The following is a 22,171-nucleotide window of genomic DNA, read 5'->3' as shown; positions in this document are numbered from 1 at the left end:
TAGAACAATGGATAAAGCACTAGCCCTGGATTCAGGAGGGCCTGAGTTCAAATGTGACCTCAGACACTGGACACATACTACCTGTGTGACCCTGGGCAAGTCACTTAACCCTTATTGCCCCACAAAAAACAAACAAACAAGCTTAGTTTAAAGGCCCAACCTGATGCTTAAACATTATTAGACAATATTTTTAGGAGCATATACTGTTGCCAAACAAACAAATATAAAGAAACAAAACAAAACAAAAAACACTTACCACAGTACTTTGGAGAATACAAGGGTTTTTTTTATTTACTTAGAACTACCTTCAAAATTTTGCTGTGTCTACTCTTTTCTTTGCTTTTTCCCATTCACATAGCACCTACTACTATTGAGCATTTGCTTAATTGATAGATGTTAATGACTGACTGCTTTTAAATGTATCTGTGTTTGATGAAAAGATAGCAGTTTTTTTTTTCTTTTTTGCTTGTTTTTCTGGATATTCTCCTATATCTATTTATGATCTGATAAAAATGATTTTATTCTTCCAGATTTTTTAAAAACTATAAAGTAATATTTGATACTAATAACATGACTATCTCTAAATTTTCTGACTCACCAAAAAAAAACCCAACCCAAAAACCAACCAACCAACAAACAAACAAACAAAAAACCTGGCAGCAACTCAGATACTAAGGATCATTTTCAGGGGATGGCAAATGTATTTCTGAGGAAAAAAGACGAAAAAATTCAGGGCATATTTCCCATTATTTTTCTGCCTTACAATTTATATTGTTCATGAAGGACACTATCAGACTGCTAAAAATCAAAATGTTATGAATTATAACAATACAAAAATAATTCTTCTTACAAAGAAAGACTAATCTAAACAGTGGGAGAAACATTAATTGCTCAAGGGTAGACTGAACCAATATAATAAAAATTGACAATAACTACTTAAATTAATTTACTTATTCATTACCATACCAATCAAATTGCCAAAAAATATTTTATAGAGCTAGACAAAATAATAAAATTCAGCTGGAAGAACAAAAGGTCAAGAATATCAAGGGAGTCAATGAAAAAAAATATGAAGAAAAGAGGACTAGCAGTACTAGATCTTCAGCTCCATTTACAATGGGGTAATAATCTAAATAATGTGGTACCATGTAAGAAATAAAGTAGTTCATCAATTAAACAGATATGGTATATAACATACAGAAGCCAGTGAACACAGTAACCTAGTGTCTGCTAAAACAAAGAGCCCAAACATGGGGGCAAGAATTCACTATTTGTCAAAAATTGCTGGGAAGCCTAGAAAGTAATCTGCGAGAAAATAGACCTAGACCAACATCTCATACCATATACCAATACAAGCTCAATATGGAGACATGATCTAAAGGGCAATATCATAAACAAATTACAGAAACACAAAAAGAACAGCAAACAAAACAAAATGAAAAAAACTTTCCTGACAGATCTATTGACAGAGAAAGAGTACATGATCAAATGAGATAGAGACAATCATGGGAGATACAATATATAATTTGGATTATGAAAAATTTTAAAGTTTTGCACAAACAAAACCAATGCAGCCAAATTTAGGAGACTAGGAAACTGGGGATAAATATTTTTTCAGCAATTTTTTTCTGACAAGCTCTCATTTCTTAAATATATATGGGATGGAGCCAAATTTATTTTAAAAATTATAAAGCCATTCCCTAATTGATAACTGGTCAAAGGATATGAACAGGCAGTTTTCAGAAGAAATAAATAGTCATATGAAAACATTCTAAATTTCAAATAATTAGAGAATTATAAATTAAAACAACTCTGATGATATTGGTTAGGATGATAGAAAAAGAAAAAATGTGGGAGGGGATATAGGGAAATAGGTATACTAATGCACTACTGATGGAGTTATGAACTGGTTCAGCCATTCTGGAGAATGATGAAGGGGATGATTTCAGAAAAACCTAAGACATATAAACTGCAAAAAAGTGAAGTGAATAGAGTCAGGAGAACAATGTATACAGTGATGATAATGAATTGCGAAAGACTTAGCAACGCTAATTAATACAATTTATCATGATAATTCCAAAAAGTTTTCTACCTCCAGATAGAGAACTGATGGACTCTAGGTTTAGAATGAAGCACATTTTCTCTCTGGGTCTCTGTCTCTCTGTCTCAACTTTTCTTGCCTCTCTCCCCAACAACATGGCTAATGTGGAAATATGTATAATAGGTCTCATTAATTGCCTTCTCAGTGGGTGGAGGAGGGCTGGAGGAAGGGAGAGAATTTGGAACTTTAAATATTTTTTAAAAATAAATTTTAAGAAAGGTTAAGATGTTTTGATGCATAATTATGTATATGTGTGTGTGTACATACACATACACATATGGCTGACTGATTTTTATGAAGAAAAAATATTAATTAAAATATTATAATTTCTAAATTACTAAGAGTAACCTGGAAAAGGAAGGTTCTAAATGTTCCAATGTACCTAGTTATTCTTTTTGTCCTTTATTATAATTTTATTTGATTTTTCAAATAGAATATTTGAATTTATGTCTCAGAATTATGTCTCAACTCCAAATCCAGCCACCTGAAGCTTCTTTCTTTGCTTCTAGCTGACATTTTAGTTTTATCTGGCCACAATTTGAGAATAGATATTAGCATTTGTAAACCTTGAAAGCAATACCCATATATAGTTTTTTGTCTATGTGGGCATTCTGAGAAAAGAAAAGAAAAAGTTGTTCCTATGATATGCTTTTTTGATTAGATAGTGTTGGCTAACAAATAAGTTGGAATGTATGGATAGTTGAGTAAACACTGAGATCAGTACTATTCTGTTTCACCTCCTTTTGATATATTGGAGTGCTGGCAAGTATAAAAAAGAGATGTCACTCTTTTATCTTTTTGACCTTTCCTTGATTCAAAAGTGGAGCCAAAATGTAGAGTATGGTGGACTAAATATAAACATACTGAAGAACATCTGTTTTTGTTTGTTACAGAGCAATTCATATCATATCTGATAATCCTCATCATAACACGGGGGTGATAACCCTGGGTTCATTTTTGGATATGCCACTGCAGATCAAATTCTGGAAAATCCTACTAAAATTTACAAGACAATCAAGTACAGGAATGGTAACAGTCTATATCTGTTCCCTTAAGGTCATCTTGTCTAAAACAAATGTTTATTATGAGAAAAGTAGTCAATAGATGATTTTTTTTGGCTGTGCAAATTTATGAAGAAAATATACGCAGATGGTCATTGCAAGAGAACTGCATAGAAGTAGTGAGGGACCACATAAATGAAATCATAACTCTTTCCAAGAACTAAAGGGATCATCCTGAACTGCCAATTATCTCAAGCAGTCATCTATAGGAGTTGGGGTTAAAGATCTCAATATAACACAAGTCACCAATTAAGTCCCCCTTGGGACAAAACAACTAGAGTTGACTTTTTTGAAAATATTAGCAAATATGTCACAGGCTGATGACATATTCTTTTGATTGGTTACATTGTTTAAAGGATTTAGGTATGCTTGCAGGGGGTATCCATGAATACTCAAAATTCCAGTAGCGTGTGAGACACACATTCTAATGGGACTGAATTTGGAGGATTCCAAGTTCTAAGCTGCTCAAAATCAAGGAGCTGAAGTGCAACATTATTTTTTCTTGATCAACACTATATAAACGGGACTGAATTACAGAAAGTCATCACAATGAAAGAATTTCATGTATATTGTATTATTGTGGCATTTTACATTTCTTGGTCAGTCTATGATTTGAACTTATGTTAATTAACAAGAAGAAATGTGTTTGCAATGTAAATTTTATTATGGTAAATAGTCACAACTGGATATACATAGCTTCATTGTGCTTTTTTCTCTCTGTGTGTATATGTAATATGTATGTAAATATATATATATATGTGTGTGTGTGTGTGTGTGTGTGTGTGTTGGCACTAGATTATAAGCCTGCCAAAGAAGAGAAAAGTCCATAATCCATTCTGTTATAGGCCATGTAGAAATAGTAGAATCAAGTGCATGTCAACATATTTTACATAAAAATTAGAACAAAAAGTAATAAAATTTGCTGAACATAGAAATTAACACAAAATCTTAACAGCCAGTCAAACTAAAGTTGAAAATAGATATATGGATCATTTACTGTAAAAGGGAAAGTAGGAGAATGCTCTGAAACGCCAGGTATCATTTGTAGAATAAGTACCATATTCCAAAATGGGCCAAAGTTAAAAAAAATCAAGACTATCCCTTCCAATTTACCTGGAAGAAGTTCTAGCAGCAGCCTGTAAGCTAAATGGACTGTGGAAAACCAATTTGTGAATTGCAGGACTGGGAAAGAATTACAAAGCTTTGAAAATGAAAGCTGATAAAGGAAATTGGAAACATTTCACCTCTTTTCATTTAAAACTTCAATCTCTCTTCTGTTGATTTAGACAACAGAATTCAGCATAATGGGGCAGTAGGGAATATGAACTCTAAATATAAGTGATATATATAGAGACATGCTTAGTATAATTTACAGTGACCAAAAGAAAACTATCCACATAAAAAATCCAAATATAGTATGTTCCATAAAACTCAACTTGTCATCACTATTTGTTTTGTGTCTCCTTCTCTATGTTAATGCCTAGTTTAATTTAGTGAATTTATTTACTACCAAGGGTTAAATTTTCCCCTCTAAGATGCAAATTTAAAAATTTCAGAATTGGTGAGGACCTCAGTAATTATCTAATCCTATTTAATAGATGAAATCAATCTCTCTCTCTCTCATCACTTCACAGTTCCCAATCTTCATTGCTAATAGAATAACTCCACCTGAATCTCCCACCTCCTCATATCTCCAAATCATTCCTCATTGTTGGAAGATATTTTCCTTTCACAGAGATCTAATCATGTTACTCGAAGCAGCTAGGTGGCACAGTGGATAGAGTGCCTTGCCTAGAGTTAGGAAGAGCTGAGTTCAAATCAGGCCTCATAACACTTATCAGCTATGTGACTCTGGGAAAGTCACTTAACCCTGTTTGCCATAGCATCCTCATGTATAAAATGATCTAGAGAAGAAAATGGCAAACCACTCCAGTAATTTTGCCAAGTAAACACCTGATGGAGTCACAAATGATCAGACAGAACTGAAACAACTGAACAACAACAAATCATGTTACTCAAAATTCTCCAATTGCTTCCTATTGCCTACTGAGAAACAGTATGTTTTTATTTTACAATTCAGTTCAATAAAAATGGGTTATATTTATTAAACAGCATTAAAGGACATCTATAATTTGAAGCCACCCTAACATTCCTGTCTTATTTTATGCTACTTCTATTTCATTTCTCAACACTCTAACCAAACTCAATTACTCTATCTCCCAAACGCACCCTTTACATTACCACTTCTATGAATTTAATCATACTATTTTCCGTTCTTGGTTTGTTCTTACTTCCTCCTCTTTGTTTCTTGAATTCATCTTTTAAATCCAAAATGAAAAATCTCCTCTTCCTGCATCCTCCATATTTATACAACTTTTTTCGCCTTAAAAGATATTACTTGGTATTTTCTAATGCATATATATGTGCATATATATGTGTGTGTGTGTGTGTGTGTGTGTGTGTTTCAGTTGAACCAATATTTATTCATCACTTACTAAATTCAAGGCACTATGGATAAAAAAGACAACAAAATTGCTTCTGTCCTCAAGAAGTAACAGCATATATAGAGATAAGTAAATACAAATTAATTTAAGGAGAGAAAAAAGGCACTACCAATTTGGGGAAAAGGAAGATAGGAAAATTTTTCAAGGTGGTATCACTTAAATTGTGCTTGGAAGTAGGCTAAGAGGTGGAAGGTCAGAGGGCTTCCACACCAAGAATGGCCTTGCAAGAGCACAGAAGTGGTAAATCAAACATTGAATTCATGGAACAGTAAAGAGGCCAGTGTGGTTACAGAGGATAAAAAAAAGGAAGGACCATTAAAATAGCCAGGAAAGTAGCTTGGAACTTGATTATAAAGCACTTTAAGATCCTAGGTGAGAAGTCTGCATTTTAACCTAGACATAATAGGAAGTCATTGAAAAATTTTCAATAAGAGTGTGACCTATGTCTTAGGATGCTAACTTTGGCAACTGTATGGGAAATTGAGAAGAAAAAGAAAAATATTGGAGACAGGGAGACCAATTAGGAGATTATTTCTGTAGTTACTTAAGGGGTGATAAAGGTTTGAACCAGCGTAGGAATAATGTGAGCCAAAAGAAGCCAACAAATAATTTCTCCCAAATAACATGATTCTAAGATAAGTAGAACAGATGCTGTTCACTCCTTCAAATCAGAATCTATAAAAATGTAAATCAAAACTTTATAGTTTCACCACTTGTAAGACTTGGAAAACAATGCCATAATCTCCAGTTTACTGAGATATTTTGTGATTTTAATGAAATTATTGAATAATCAGATATAAAGTATGTAAAATAGCATAATGTCAAGATATATAATGACAAAAAATGTGCTGTCATGCAAATATGAGGTTGATATTAGTGACCTATTGTCCATTAAATATGTTTGTTGGAGCTTTCTTTTCCTCTTATTGCATGATGAAATAGCCACTCTTTCTTTGGAAATATGGTCCTATAATATGATATGTTTAAGCTGCTTTAGGAGAAGGGTATGCGGTAGTTGGTGTCCAAGGAACATTGTTTCCTCTCTATAAAACAAGATGTTAGTTTAATTGTTAGTTCTCACCAACTGAGCTTTAGATCATGGCCAACAACTGCCAGTGAGATTTAGGCTAGTTTGCTTGGAGTCAATTAATTCTTCAAAGCTTTTTATTTCACAACTGACTTCGTAGGAAACAATAGCATATATAATACTATATCAAATAATCTCCATAATTCAGTTCTCATTATTCTATTTCGATAACTGATATGACCAATAATCCCAGTTTCCCATTTGTTAAACACCTTGTTAAGCACCAGTTATATGCTCCCCAAAAGGTAACAGGATCCTCCCAATAAGCCTGAAAATCTGACAGCTTTTTCACACACACAAAATTATACAAGGTAGAAAATTTTCAATGTGCAGATGTTTAGCAGCTGAACAGTAAATAATAATATGAATCATTTAATTCAATGAAACTGGATGTCAAAACCATTACTGAGAAGTTTCTAGTAAACATACCAACCAGTTTATATTAGTTTAATAAAATCAGGATCTAGCTATGATCCGTCAAAGATTAATTTAGGGATTAGTTTAAAAACAGACTTCTACATTCCTCCATCATAAATTTGGCCTTTTCTAATCACAGATCTCTGAGCTTTAAACTTTCTATCAAAATTCCGGGTAACTGTCCTATTACTATGGTGTGTTTTTTTAAGTTAACCAGTGACATTACTAATCCAGACTTTGAAATCCTACTAAATGGGGATAAAGGAGCTTAATAAATAGCAATGCAAATGGTTATTTCTATGCATTGTTCTTGATCCATAGATTATTAGCTTAAAGAAACCAACTAAACTGGTTAGTACTTCTTATCTAGGGTAATTGGGAGAAGATTTGAGAGACAAAATGGAAACATGGTAGATGTTACCTAGCATGTTGTGGTAAAGTGGAATGGCCCGTCCATGGGTAGTAAATGCAGTCATGACTAGAGGGACCGCTACACCTGCAGGCAATTACAGAACAAAAAATATCACTCGTCATTCACAAGGTCATGCACACTCATGCACCCTGGCTCACACTTGGAGCATCAGGAGGGAGAAACATGGGAAGTAAGCACGCCAAATACCTATCCATCAGGCCGATGCAGTCGTCAATACTTGAGCCTATGCACCTGCAGCATATCCAGATATTTTTAGAAGAAAAAAAGGAGAGAAAAATCAGTTATTTTCAGAAGGATTAAAAAAGCAAATATCTTACACATCAAATTCTTAATTATAATTCTTAGATGGTTTCCACGATCCCATGAAATTAAATGCTGAGACAAAATAATTATTTGACGAAAACACAATGAAGAAATGACATGATGTTTCAAGGAGAGTCCAAAGAAAATACATTCAGAGTAAAAGACAATTGATTTCTGAGAATCTCTTAAAATGTAGAGCCTTTTCAAAATTCTTTGATCCAATTGGTTTGCTCCTTTCACACCTATCTGTATTGTAGAAAACCTGATAAAATTGGCAATACCATGATTGCTCTTGTAAACTTAGTTTCTTTTAAAATTCATTTAAATTAAAGTAAAACATCATCAAGAAAGCTGTAACTTAATGCTAACCTTAGATTGCTTTGGTTAAGAGTGGACATATCAAAAGTTAACATGCTTTTGGACTCAGCACAAAATCAACCATAGGATTCTATTTCTTAATGGCAACTTTAAAATAAACATAAATTTAAACATGAATTCATTTTACAAAAAATAACTTGTTTTACTGAATTTCAGTTTATCTTGAGTCTCCTTTAAAATATTCTTATTCTGAAAAGTGTGTGTGTGTGTGTGTGTGTGTGTGTGTGTGTGTGTGTGTGTGTGTGTGTGTGTTTAAACTGCCAGATTAAGGAAGTCAGCAGTAGTGAATAAACATCCATTCTGCAAGCAAATAAATAAAATGAGGTCCAAGTAGTTAATGAATCTCTCAAGGTTTACACTTAAATGCAAGTACTTTTGTGTATCTGGTCTGTAAAATGAGTTGGAAAAGGAAATGGTTTCAAAAGTTTGACATGACTAATCAACTAAAAGACAACAAACTTTTGCGTAGGTATATAAGAAATGAATGAACAATTTCTGAAATGTAGGCGTCAGATAAATTCTTTTGTTTACCTTCATATAAACCTAATTTTTGTCCCTTCAGAAGTTCTATAAAAACTCTTCCAGTCCCAACTTACTAGCTCAGTTGTAAACTCTAGCCATGTTTTATTTTATTTATTTTATTTTGTTTTTGAGCTTCCATTCTCTGAAATGAAAAAGTAGTTCAAAATTAGAGCCGTTCTAAATGGCCCGTTTAAATGCAGATTGTCCATTATTACTTCAGATAATTCACAGAAATTAGTGATCTAAAATAAAATGTAAAATACCAGCTAAGACAGCCCATATTTTGACTTTTTAAATATGAATCTTAACATGTTGATAATTCAGAAGTCCTTTTTCATTAATGTCTGGACTAAAGTGAGATGAGATGAATATTAGTCTCTTCACCTCTGGGACATTAACCTGTGATTCAAGCTACAATAATGGCAATTTCATACCTTTAAACAAACATACCATAATACATCTGGATCAGCATCACAAGGACATACATATCTATATTATATCTATCTATAACTATAGATAGTCCTCCTAGAAATAACCTTTTTTGACAAACAAGCCTTTTTATTTGTTTGTTTTGATTTAATAAACTGAGTAGCAGGTCCTAACTTTCCAAATGTGGTGAGAATATTAGGTATTGAATTTATGCTTTTGATAAACAAACCCAGAAGAAGAAGTTATTTGAAAGTAAACTTTGAAGGTCAAGAAATCAGAAAATGAACTTATAGAGACTTTTGCTTCTACCTCTCTCATGTGCTTATCAGGTTCTATTTATAATGGGATTATTTGTTCTTCCTCATATTAGACTATAAATTTTTTAAGCTCCTGTGAGCAAAGTGTCTCTCTTATATTTGTATCTTTAGCACCTCACACAGAACTTGGCAATTTAATTCAATAAATATGTATAAACAAAGTATATATATACCTACTATGTGTCAGACGCTGTACAAATTAGTAGTTGCTTAACATATGCTTTGCTGATTGATTAATTTCTATTCCTCAGAAAACTACTGTACATGGTAATCATTTCTTAAAGACTTTTTGAATTGGAATAAAACTTGGATGGAAAAGTATAGGAGGTTAGATACTGAGAATCTCTCTGAATTAATGTTAAAAATAGCTTTAAATATTTCTTTAGTGGTAAGAGGTTCTATTTCATTGCTTAGTTTAGTATGTAAAAGTAGTTTCTTGGTATATTTAATTAATTTTTATGGTCCAAAAAAATTCACCAAAAAACCTGAAAATATTATAAGTAGCTGAAAAGAAAAAAAAATAAACTTAGTCTAATGAAATTATTGGGTGAAGCATTACAATTCTTCAAAAGAAATAAACATTCCAAGTTACACATTTCCAGAAGGAGCTGAGGGGATGTTTCAATCTATATCTATATCTATATAATTAAGTTTTATCTAAAAAATACATGTAATGCCTTATTGTGAACTTTTTATCATTTGTCAATGTAGTATTTTTTCTTTTTTTTAACCCTAATGTGTGTATAGATATGACAAAATGTATTTTCACTATCTTCATTTTATACTTAAGGAAACTGAGGTAAAGAGAGGTGAAGTGATTTGCCAAAGGTCACACAGGTAGTAAGTCTCTAAGGCAGATTTTGAATTCAAGTCTTCCTAACTCCACATGAAGTACACTATCCAGTGTGCTACCAGATGCCTCATGTCTAGAGACTAGTCTCTTTTATTCTATACAGTAAATGCAATGGGGAAACACCTGATTTGATTGGCTCCTTACAGGCAGTAGGTGTCTTAAGGTCAGGTTATCAATGCTTATATCTGTGTACCAGACACATGTTATATAGATCAGCATTAGGCTGGCAGCTCTCTAATTTGTATCAAGGTATTTTCCACATTTTCTCCATATTATTATTAAGATTTCCTTATTTAATATAATAAGGCTGTAGTTGGTTGATATTCAAAACAATTAAAGATCCTGATGAGATGCAAACAACCAATTAATTTATGGTGGTTCCTTTTTTTTTTTTTGGTGAGGCAATTGGGGTTAAGTGACTTGCCCAGGGTCACACAGCTAGTAAGAATCAAGTGTCTGAGGCTGGATTTGAACTCAGGTCCTCATATTAAAATCTGAAGAAAAAATAGTGATTTGATCTGACAATAGAAATAAATGATATATTAAGAAATTGTTTATGTTTTGGGGATGTCAACAATGTATTAGAGCAAGGCATCATAATTTATTTTTACTGAATTTCCAAATGAATTTCCAAAAAAAAGGAAGGATTCTAATGACATCTGGCATCCCATTTTAAATTAGCAATTGATTTGAAGCATTACCTACAGTACAAAATACAGGGATACAATGTCATAAATGAAGCAAAGTTTCTTATGCCATACAAAAATTCTGTGTTCCTAAACAATCTATCAAAACTATAGGGGGAGGAGTTTAAATGGTAGCCTTCTAGTTTCTTTGATAGATGTTTCAGTTATATTGGAATAATATGATATTGGACCTATGAAATTCAGTAGAATTAGAAATTTTAGACAGAAATGTGTGCTGTGAATTACATAAAACTTAACAAGTAAGCTGGAGAAAAGAGTTAATTTTCTTACAATATATCTTTTCATAAATCTATTTCCTCTGAGGAATTCTATACTGACAGATTTATTCATACATAAAGCAACTTTGGTATGTGTTCTGAAGTGACTTCGAAGTGAGGAAGAGGAGGAGGAGGAGAAAGAAGGGGAGGGGGAGGGGGAGGAGGAGGAAGAGGAGGAGGGGGGGGGAGGAGGACGAGACCAATTGACTACATTCTCTCTAGGGAAAGTTGTGACAGTTTATAAATAAATTCATGTATAAGTTTATTCTCACAAAAAATATTTCTATGAGAAAATAGGTGCACAGGTTGGTAGCAATTGATGTTCTCTAAGGTGGGATTTTTGATATTAATAAATTCTAATATTTCCCCCATGCTTTTGATCTCTTCCCCTCCCTGAAATACTTTAAAATTGACTCCTCAATTCCCTCAAAATGGTGTCATCTCTCTCATGGGCCTACTCTGTCTTTACATGGTCTAGTTGTTTTTCTCTTCCCATATGTGTTTTCTTCAGGGCATTTTTATTTCCTCTATAAACAATACAGGCCTGTGATGTTAGAGTTCAAATGTGGTCGATTGATTATCCTTGATGATGAAAAGTTGGTTTAAAATCCTGAATATTGCCCAAAGGGCAACAGAGAGGTATATAATGGATATAAAAGGGATATAATGGATTACATACAAGGAGTTATGAAAAAAGATATAATGTAAAAGATGTTATAAAATGTGATTTAAAAGTCAGAGGAGTCACATAGCAAATACAAGGAATAAATGATGAAGTCTATTTGCTCTCTTTGTATCCTTGTGATTTCAGGTTAACTCAAAGAAGGCCTTAGCATAATGTGTATATACCACATTGAACTTATGGGAAGATTTTAATAAGAATCACAGAGGATACACAGTGATGCCTGGGTTGTAAACTCCATTGCTAGAGGATAGAATGATATCTGTTGGAACACATTTAGATTGATACATTGGAGTACTGGCAGCTGCAGGAGGGATGATACGATAGATAACCACATATATATATATATATATATATACACACACACATATACATATATAATGCTATTTTATAATATATATATAATTGAATAACTGTGTGTATACATATATACACAAACACACATATGTGTGTGTTGTGTGTATGTCTATATACACACACACACATTGTAATACCTTTTAGTGGCATGGAGGTAGTCCTCAATTTTCAAGGTCTAAGCCAGCAGAATAAAAGCTCTGGAAAGTTTGACTAAGGTAGAAAGGCTTTGACCAATAGCTGGGAGGTAACAGGGCTATATTTTTGTTCTCTGGCTCCTATCCTGTATAAATTCATAGAGACTCTAGTGATGACTATTTTGTCCAAGGGGGATGCCCTGTCCATGGAAGGATTATTGACACTGATGAAATGACATATCCCTGAAGAACTTGGACAAAAGTATCTACAAAAGATACATTCTATGCCTCTTGTTACAACCATGTTATTGCCAGCAATAATGCTGCAGCCCATGTATACCCACTGTATTTTTGCAGTCATGTTTGGGTTAAACTACAATTTTGATTCCTCTGAGAACAAAGTGTTATATGATTCATAGTCCTATAGAATTATTAGTACAAATCTTCTTGGAAAGATACACCTTTTTGTTTTTGTAAGAAGCAGTTTGGTATCATTGAAAGTCATGTAATTTCCCCAATGTAATATATCATGCCTCCTTTGTTCCTATTAAATTCTCATCCCAGCTTGCAATCCAATAGTTCTACCTGTCCAAGGTACAAGTGCCAGTGGATTAAAATCAATCATTCACTCACTCAGCAGCTTATCATAATATGTATTATATGGATTTTTCATCTGCTTGATTTATCTTGGGAGGATTATTAGGGCAATCACTTTTGAGTGATCATATATCTCAGTAGGAAGGATTCATAGTCTTCTAGATTTTGATATAACCACTGCAATATCATCCACAAGACAGAGTATCTTGACATCTTTACCATCTATTGGTATTTAGAAACAAGCTAGGCTCCTGGACAGAGCATTAGACTTAGTGTCAGAAAGCCTGAGTTCAAACTCAAAATATTTACTATATGTGTGATACTTGCCAAGTCACTTTCAGCCTCAGTTTCCTCACCTGTAAAATAGGAATAACTTTAGTACCATCTTCACAGGCTTATTTTGAGGATCAAAATAGGTATCTACATCTATATGTATATCCTATCATTTCTATATCCATATGTATATCATGCCATTTATAGATATATGAATGTGTATATAATACCCATATATGCAGATCGCATATAATATACTAATATGTTTGCATATATGCATGTCGGTGAATGAATACACATATGTGCATATATATATCTGCATCTACATCTACCTATGTGTGTTGGCAAAAGTTAAAGTTCTCTATAATTGTTAGCTATTATTATTACCCATGGGGGATCTTCTCCATTTGGACTTTGTGCAATACTTCTTCTATGACAGTGGAAATATATAGTAAATTTGTTACTGGGATGCTTCAGTATACATATAAGTATGACATGTAGGTGACTCTGGGTGCATCTCAGTTAAGGAAAACTACTAATAGAGAAATATTTCAGAACAGGGCTTGATGCTTGTATGTGTATATGTATGTATATGTCTATATTTGTCCATATAAATTCAAGGGCCTACCTAGATAAATTAGGGAAGGCTCAAATTTTGGTGATGAAACTTTTGTTCATGAAACCACCTACTAAGCATGGAAAGCTAATACCTGAGTCAATAAAAGGAGTACTTCATCAATGTAGTAAAAAATTTGGATGTATTTAAATATACATATACATACATACATACACACATTTCATCTGAAGCACTCATTATGACCATCACATTGAACATAACTTTAGTGGAGTAAGTGCTTTTTAGATTTCATTTAGATGATTTTGATTTTTGAGTGTCATTAAAAAATTAAAGGTGAATATTTTCTTTCAAAAATGTGATGAAAAGGCCATTAGTTTTTGGATTATTAAACTGGTACTTTTGAGACTTATAAAAGAGATGCTGGTGGCTATAGGATAAGGTGGCCTAGAAAGCTTATACCTTGAATCTCTAAGGTCAGGTAGAACTTTTCAGGTTATTAAACACATTTCAAAATGAAAATTGTCACTATGCATCACCTGAGCAAAGCCTCTGTGATTTTAACATGGGATAACATGGCATTATATACTTAGTTTGCAAAAGAAAGATTCTCTATAAAATGTATTTCATCAAAAGCTTTTGAAGTAGAATACTGGCCAGTAACAGAGCAGAAATGGGAACTCTAAGTCCAAAAATCAGAGTCTGGAGCTTGATTCACTTGTCTGAATTCAGTGATCCTAGGCACCAGGGAAGCTGCTAGAAGAAGGGGGTGCCTAAGGCTAAAATGCAAATGAAAAACACACAGGGTTGAATCAATCATTAGAGACTCTACTTAGGAATATGTTCTTGAACATGATGCATTCCAATTCTATCTGCCCACAACTCTGTAGCATCACACTGCTGAAGGCTGGTTCCTTTCTATTTGCTTACAGTTGCCAGGTGAGCTTTTGGGATTTGTTCTGTAATACACCTTCATCCTTCCTCCTGGCCAGGATCCAAGATCTTGCCGTTCAGAGAAAACGATCTCTTTTTCACAGTTTCCTCCTTCTATCTTCCCGCCTATATGTATTTCCCTTTATTACATAACTGTGATTTAAAGGAGCTGGGAGGAAGACACATCAGCAACAGATCCAGGCTGTGTCTCTGTGATCTCACTTTCATTTCCCTAATGGCTCCATTGTAATTAGATTTGCAAAAGCAGCAAAAGGTCTCATTTTGAATGGCAACAGCTGTTGACATCAACATTATATTGAATAATTTACCGGTTTAATTTTAGCTGCAAAACAATAAAACCCTCTTGTGGATGATTATTTTAGCAAGCAAAGTTCCCTCTTCCTAACACACGCGCCCCCCCCCCCCCCACACCCTCTGCTGACTCTATCCTCCCTTTCCAAAGGTACCAGTTGTTTTTCAGGAAACATTTTAGCTCAAGTGAAATGCACACTCACGAAACACACATCCATGCTAGTACCCATTTATCGCTTCTTAGCTTCCTCAATGAAAGGCTTCTTTACGATGATTTCAGTCTCCACAATTCTCTGTGCTAGCACACAGTAATCAGTGAACTGACAAAGGTAGCTTAGCTGGACTGAACTTGAATGGCAGGGTTTTTATTGCTCTACCTTTTAAAGACTTAAGCTGCTGAGGTTCATCCTGTAGGAAATGGTTGAAACACCTCAAAATGGATGTCTTTTCCTCTGGCAGTAGATGAAGTTGGTTGCTTAGTTTCTGCAATATCCCCTTACCAGTTGGTCATTAAATTGCCACAGAAGTTCTTGATGGATTCTCCTACTTACCTGCCAGAGATAATATGTCCACAGCACCAGGAGAAGGACTTGTGTTATAGATTGGGAGTGGTGGGGGAACTCAGGTAGAGAATAAGTTGGTTTTAGAAGGAAATGGGGAAAAGGCACTACTATAAATAAATCCTATAGGCTGTTGCCTTTTAACAGGTGGGTGAAATTATTGCTTCAAATTTTATTTGTATATATATATTTTTTTCTTCTATAGTTTTTTTTTTTATTTTCTGATTCTTTGGGAGTGGTTTTATGGTCAAGTTTCTCCTTGTTTTTCTGGGTCATTGTTGCCTAGATGGAGTTCAAGAAAATTTCTTAAACAAAGTTTGGGTATAGCTATACACACACACACACACACACACACACACACACACACACACACACACATATATATATATATACATGCATACATATATACATACAAATATAATCTCCCCAAAACAGATTAACATATATTCTTTTTTTTTTTTTTTTAGTGAGGCAATTGGGGTTAAGTGACTTGCCCAGGGTCACACAGCTAGTAAGTGTTAAGTGTCTGGGGCCGGATTTGAATTCAGGTACTCCTGACTCTGGGGCCGGTGCTCTATCCACTGCGCCATCTAGCTGCCCCAACATATATTCTTAAGCAAGTGTATGGGAAGCTGATAGTCATTGTACAATGCATCTTATTGACTGAATGAAGATAGAGGGAGACATATCTTTAAGCTTAATATATCACTAAAAAGAAATTCAAGGTTATAAGATAATATGAGATTAAAATTGTCTTTAAATAATGTAAGTGTCTGGGTCTTGTTTTTTTAAAAAAACATTTCTGTTTCGTCAAGTTTCTCTCTTTCATCTGTCATTCCCACTTATCCTGAAGGAGTTGGTCAAAGCTCTGGATCAAAGGGATAATTCTTCACTGAAAAACATCTATGACAAAAAAGGATACTGTATTCTTTAGCCAAGATTTGTCAAAAAATCAACATTCCAAAAATATCATTGTCAACTCACAGAAAGGAACTCAGAGGCTCAAACCCACCTGAAGAATTACAGCCCTTCCACAATCTCCTTAGAAAAAAAAAAGTTATTCAGTTTTAACTGGAAACCCTTCCATAATAGGAGATTTTTATTCAGTTGCCCCATCTTCAAGGACCAATTAGTTGAACATAATGCCACTTTTCCCATTTTATATTATGTCTGTTCTCTTAAATCTCTGCTTAAATTATTTTAAAAAACCAAGCAAATGAACAAACCAAAAAAAAAAAAAAAAACCCAAACACCTATTGTTAGACAATTACATAATGAAGGATGACTATCAAATTCTTGAGAGGTCCAAGTTATATTGGGCCTACATTGACTATCATGGAATAAAAAATAATTTCATGTGAGAAAAGCTCTCTAATCTATTTTCTCACTTCAATGGATTTCTAAACTCAAAGCATCAGAAATAATACAATATTAGAGCCTAGGATGAAAAGCATTGCAAAATTAGTAGAAAATGTATCTTCTGGCCAATTTAAAGCCTCTAGCCTTTCACATTTACAAAGTCGAAATTTAGCCCTTGGGAAAACTTACCCTTGGGTGCAGTTTGGGTGACAAGGGTGGCATTCATGGTCCTGGTCAGCATATTTGAATATAAAGCTATTAGCCCCCTGTAATCCATCAGGACATTTTTCCACACAATTTGGGCCATCTTTAAAATGAGAACACTTGGTACAGTTATCTGGTCCCTGCAAATGAGAGGAGAAAGAAAAATGGATGAGCTTTCTTCTGAAATTACTACAGGAAACTGGCTTGCTAGACATTAGGCATTTTATTCTCAAAGAAACCAGACTACATTTCCAAAATAATTAATATAAATTTATCTATGTGAAGACAATTAATTCTAATGAAAGATACCCAGATAGTTCTTGGGATGCCTTACTTCAAATATGACCTTTAGAGGATTTATATGTATATCCTATATATCAAGTTTTGGTTTTGGAATATTTACAATTGTTCTTCGTTATCAACATTACTTGAATCCATGTTATGGATACAAATTTAGCTTCTCTTCTCACAATTTTCCTTGTTTTGTCCCCAATATTAACTGACTAGAATGACAAGTGATCAATTCAATGGGATGAAGAATAACAGCATTTTCTTTGCATGACAATTTGACAGTAACATTAGACAGTAACAACATCTGGCAATACTACATTTGTTCTGAGGCCATTTCAATCACCATCATTACAATTCTGAAATGGAAAGTAAGGACCCTGAAAATAGTTGCTAAAGTACTAAAATGGAAACTGTTTCCTTATGTGAAACATGCTAGATCTTGACGATGAATGAAAAAAAATCACAAAAAAGCACTAAGCACATAATATGTTTAAAATACTACTTACTAAATGCTGGCAATGCAAACAGAAAAGCAAGATAGTCCCTGTTATCTAGGAGCTCATATTTTAATCAGAGAAGACAAGACAAATAAGTGTTGGCTTTCGGTCACATAGAAGATCCTTTGGTCCTTAAGGTTCTACAGTCCTGGACTAGAAGCAGGGACAATAGTTGGGGCAGGACGTGCTGTTGTTATTTCCAGGGCTCTCAAAAAGAGCAAGTAACAAGTTATCTTTGGGGTCATACCTATCAGATTTTCCTAGAAATCTCTTCCTATACTTGGGAGAAAACTTGTCAGAAAAAAAAACTCCTTAAAGTAAAATGTTGTTCTATTTCATTGAATTTTCCTCTACTTTATTGAAAGACACTGTGGGATACCATATTGATAGATAGATAGACAGACAGACAGATAGATAGATAGATATCCATAAACTGTGTGACTTTAAGGATCAGGTGTGATGTACAAAATCATTTACTTAAATCTGTCTCCTTTCTTGTATTTTCTTTTCTTAATTGCATATTACAATTTTAATTTTTTAAAAAAGTTTTGATTTCCAAATTATATCTTTCACTCCTGCCCTGCCCCACCCCCTCCCTAATTGGTAAGCAATTTGATATAGTTTATACATGTGCAATCATGTAAAACATTTCCATATTAATCATATTGTCCAAGAAAACTCAAATTTTAAAAAATGAAAGAAAGAAAGCTTTTCTTGGATTTTTGCCAGGATAATATCAAACCACTGGTAGAAAATGTACATAAAACTCTTATAAAGAGAAGAAAGTAGATATGTGGGTTAGTTATTGAAGTCCTCTCCATTGTTTTTTTTTTCTATTTTAAATAGTCTTCTCAATTATTATACCTATTTGTTTCCAATTATTTGGGATTTTCTCTTCTTTTAGATATGTTGAAATTCAGTTCTTTGGTATCTCCAAAAATCTTCTGCCTCCAGAATATATTTCTGCATGTGCTTTGTCTGGTCCAGTTATAATGACTGATATGTCTTTGCACTCAGAAAAGATATTTGGTATTTTCTGGCTCAAGAGAGAATGGGGATCTTTTGGATTCCTTGTTTTCATAACAGTATCAGTTAAAATTCTTTTGGAAATGGTGATATTTGAAAGTAGTGAGTAGACAAAATTAGTAAAAAGAAGTAGTTCATTTTTTTTCTCCTTAACTCTAAGCACTAAACAAATGGTATTTGTTTGTGGCCTAGAATGGTAAATAGGAAATTCACAGAATCTCATAACTAGAGTAACTCTCAGAACTCAAAGTAACTTAAACCAATTTCATTCTCTTAAAAATATTTCCAATTCTTCTTTTGGTACATCAGGGATAAAGGTGTTTGAAGAGTCTAAATATAGGGGCTCCACTATAATGACTGATGACAATTTACCCCTAGAAATGTTGACAAATATTCGATGTCACATCTATTGGTTATTTTCCCTTCAATTTAATCTCTGCCTCTATCTCTGCTTCCGCTCTAACTAATATAGTTCAGTTGAATCCGGTGTCTAGTTTACTGAATCTTTCTCTTGCTTTGTAAGGTAAGTCTGCTTATAATCTTCAAAGGATCAAAGACTGCTAGACATTGTGTGATGACCAACTGTGATAGACTTAGCTCTCTCAGCAATAAAATGATCCAAGACAATGCCAAAATTCTCATGATGGAAAATGCTCTCCATGTCCAGAAAAAGTTTTATGAAGTCTGAATGCAGACTGAAGCATAATTTTTCATGTTTTTGGTTGTTTCTTCTTTCTTGTGTGTTTTTCCTTTTGTTCTGATTCTTCTTTCACAACATGAATAATGTGGAGTTATGTTTAACTTGATTGTAATGTATAACAGATCAGATTGCTTGCTGACTTCAGGAAGGGGTAGGGGAGAGAGGGAGGGAGAAAAATTTGGAACTCAAAATCTTACAAAAATGAATGTTGAAAACTATATTTCAGGCAGCTAGGTGGCGCAGTGGATAAAGCACCAGCCCTGGATTCAGAAGGACCTGAGTTCAAATCTGACCTCAGACACTTGGCAATTACTAGCTGTGTGACCCTGGGCAAGTCACTTAATCCTCATTGCCCCACCCAAAAAAAAAAGATATGGAAAACTATATTTACATGTAATTGGGAAAAATAAATAAAATACCATTTAAAAAGGCTGTTAGAGACAAAAGATAGTTCCCTTTTTTAAATGTCCCATTCAATATTTCTGAGAAGCAATTATCCAGCTTTTGCTTAAAGACCCCAAAAGAAGAAACCCCCACTACTTGCGAAGGCCACCATATTTACTTTTAAATGCCTCTAAGTGTTATAAAGCTTTTCCCTACATTGAGTTTGAACCTGACTTTTTGCAACATCCATTTATTGCTCTTTTTTGTTTTGTTTCTCATGCACTCAAAAAGAACAAATCTAATCCCTCTTTCACATGACAGTTCTTCAAGTACTAGAAGGCAGCTCTTATTTCTTCTCTAAGCTAGGCATCCCAAGTTCACTCAAGTAGTCTTTGTATTATGGTCTGGATTTTTGACCCTCTACCATTCTTATTGTCCTTCTCTGGAGGAACTGCATCTTATCAATATCCTTTCTAAAATGTGAGCACATACTTGAGATGCATCTCTCTAATATGGATACTAAACTTTTCTTTCTATAGCCTAAATTCACATTTGCTTTGTTGACTGTTGTTGGATACTGAGCTTGTAAACCACTAAAATCTCCAGATTTCTTTCACATAAACTATGTTCAAGCCATGCTGCTCTTTTTGGCCAAATTCTATTTTTTGTCTGGCTAATTTGACCTTGGGTTACTTTAAGACAATTATATGTGCCAAGTATAAGCAGGTAATCATCCTGAGGCAGTCTTTCCTGGTCATATAACATGCAAAATACTATGTTCAGTTTTATATACCACATTTTAAAAAGTATAATGATAAGATAGAAAGCTTATAGAGAAAGGTAATCAGAATGGTAAAGGACTATAAATCTCTATCATAGAAAGACTAGTTGGAGAAACTGAAAATGTTTGGAATGGAAAGGATATATCACCTGTCTTCTAATATTTGAAAGGGTATTATATAGAAGAGAGGTTGGACTTATTTAGTCTGACCTCCAGAGAAAAAAACCCCAAGAGTTAGATGTTGTTTAAAAAAAAAGGGGAGGGGACAGCTAGGAGGCACAATGGATAAAGCACTGGCCCTGGATTCAGGAGGACCTGAGTTCAAATCCGGCCTCAGAAACTTGGCACTTACTAGCTGTGTGACCCTGGGCAAGTCACTTAACCCTCACTGCCCCACCAAAAAAAAAAAATCTTGATGTAAGTTTGATGCAAGTTTAATCGATGTAAGAGGGAAATGTTTTTTTTTTCTTCTTACAATAAGAGCTATCCAAAAATGTTGAAGGCTACATTAGAAAATCAATTTTTCAAATAATGAAATAATGGATGAGTTTGAGTGAATGGGTAACCCACACAAATATATATTATTATATATTATAAGTACAATATGAGGTGTTGGGTGTGTTTAGGGAAGACTAATACTTCTGGTGTGAATGCTGCTGAGCCCTTTTCAGGACTGCTTCTACTTGATCCACTTAACTCTCACCTGTGACTCCAAGAAGCTGTAGTCTTCACAGTGGCCACACCCCAGCAAACCATTTTGGCAGAGAGGATAAACCAGGTTGAGGGTAACAGAGGGGTCTTAAACCCATTGGTGAGTAAGGGGGGTTTCTACCCTAAGCATGTGACGAATTCCCCTGGTGGTATGGGCGGATGAGAAGGATTTGTTCCAATGGCCATGACGGCAACTGAAGCAAGTGCTGGGGAGCACCTAGAGCTTGGTTAGATGCCAAGGTTATCCACTGAATCTACAGCCATCACTAGTCATCTTGACTCTGTCTTGCCACTGGATGCCGTTCACGTGGATTATTTGTGCCCAACCTGTGGTAGACACTCTGAACTCATAATGGTCTAATCATCCACAGTCGGATACACTGTAACTTGACTCTGATATAGTGATGTCATTTTGGTCTTCTTCAAG

At 34.1% G+C, this 22,171-nt stretch overlaps 1 protein-coding gene across 3 annotated transcripts in view; it reads right to left on the bottom strand.

Annotated features, from left to right (window-relative positions):
• The window catches only part of ERBB4 (erb-b2 receptor tyrosine kinase 4), a 1,387,693-nt gene that overhangs the window by 325,258 nt on the left and 1,040,264 nt on the right, over positions 1-22,171 (bottom strand). For 2 of the 3 annotated variants that reach the window (XM_043992847.1, XM_043992848.1), the window contains exons 15-16: positions 17,340-17,494; positions 7,790-7,834 (exon numbers count right to left, since the gene is read on the bottom strand). In XM_043992847.1, the coding sequence (XP_043848782.1) occupies positions 7,790-7,834; positions 17,340-17,494 (200 nt within the window). Of the gene's footprint in view, positions 1-7,591; positions 7,667-7,789; positions 7,835-17,339; positions 17,495-22,171 lie in introns of all 3 variants that reach the window. The other variant, XM_043992846.1, reaches the window with a different exon arrangement.

Source organism: Dromiciops gliroides, chromosome 3, assembly GCF_019393635.1.
Source record: "Dromiciops gliroides isolate mDroGli1 chromosome 3, mDroGli1.pri, whole genome shotgun sequence".
NCBI lineage: Eukaryota > Metazoa > Chordata > Mammalia > Microbiotheria > Microbiotheriidae > Dromiciops > Dromiciops gliroides.
The sequence above is the reverse complement of the archived record's forward strand: the minus strand, read 5'-3'. Positions and strand labels throughout refer to the sequence as shown.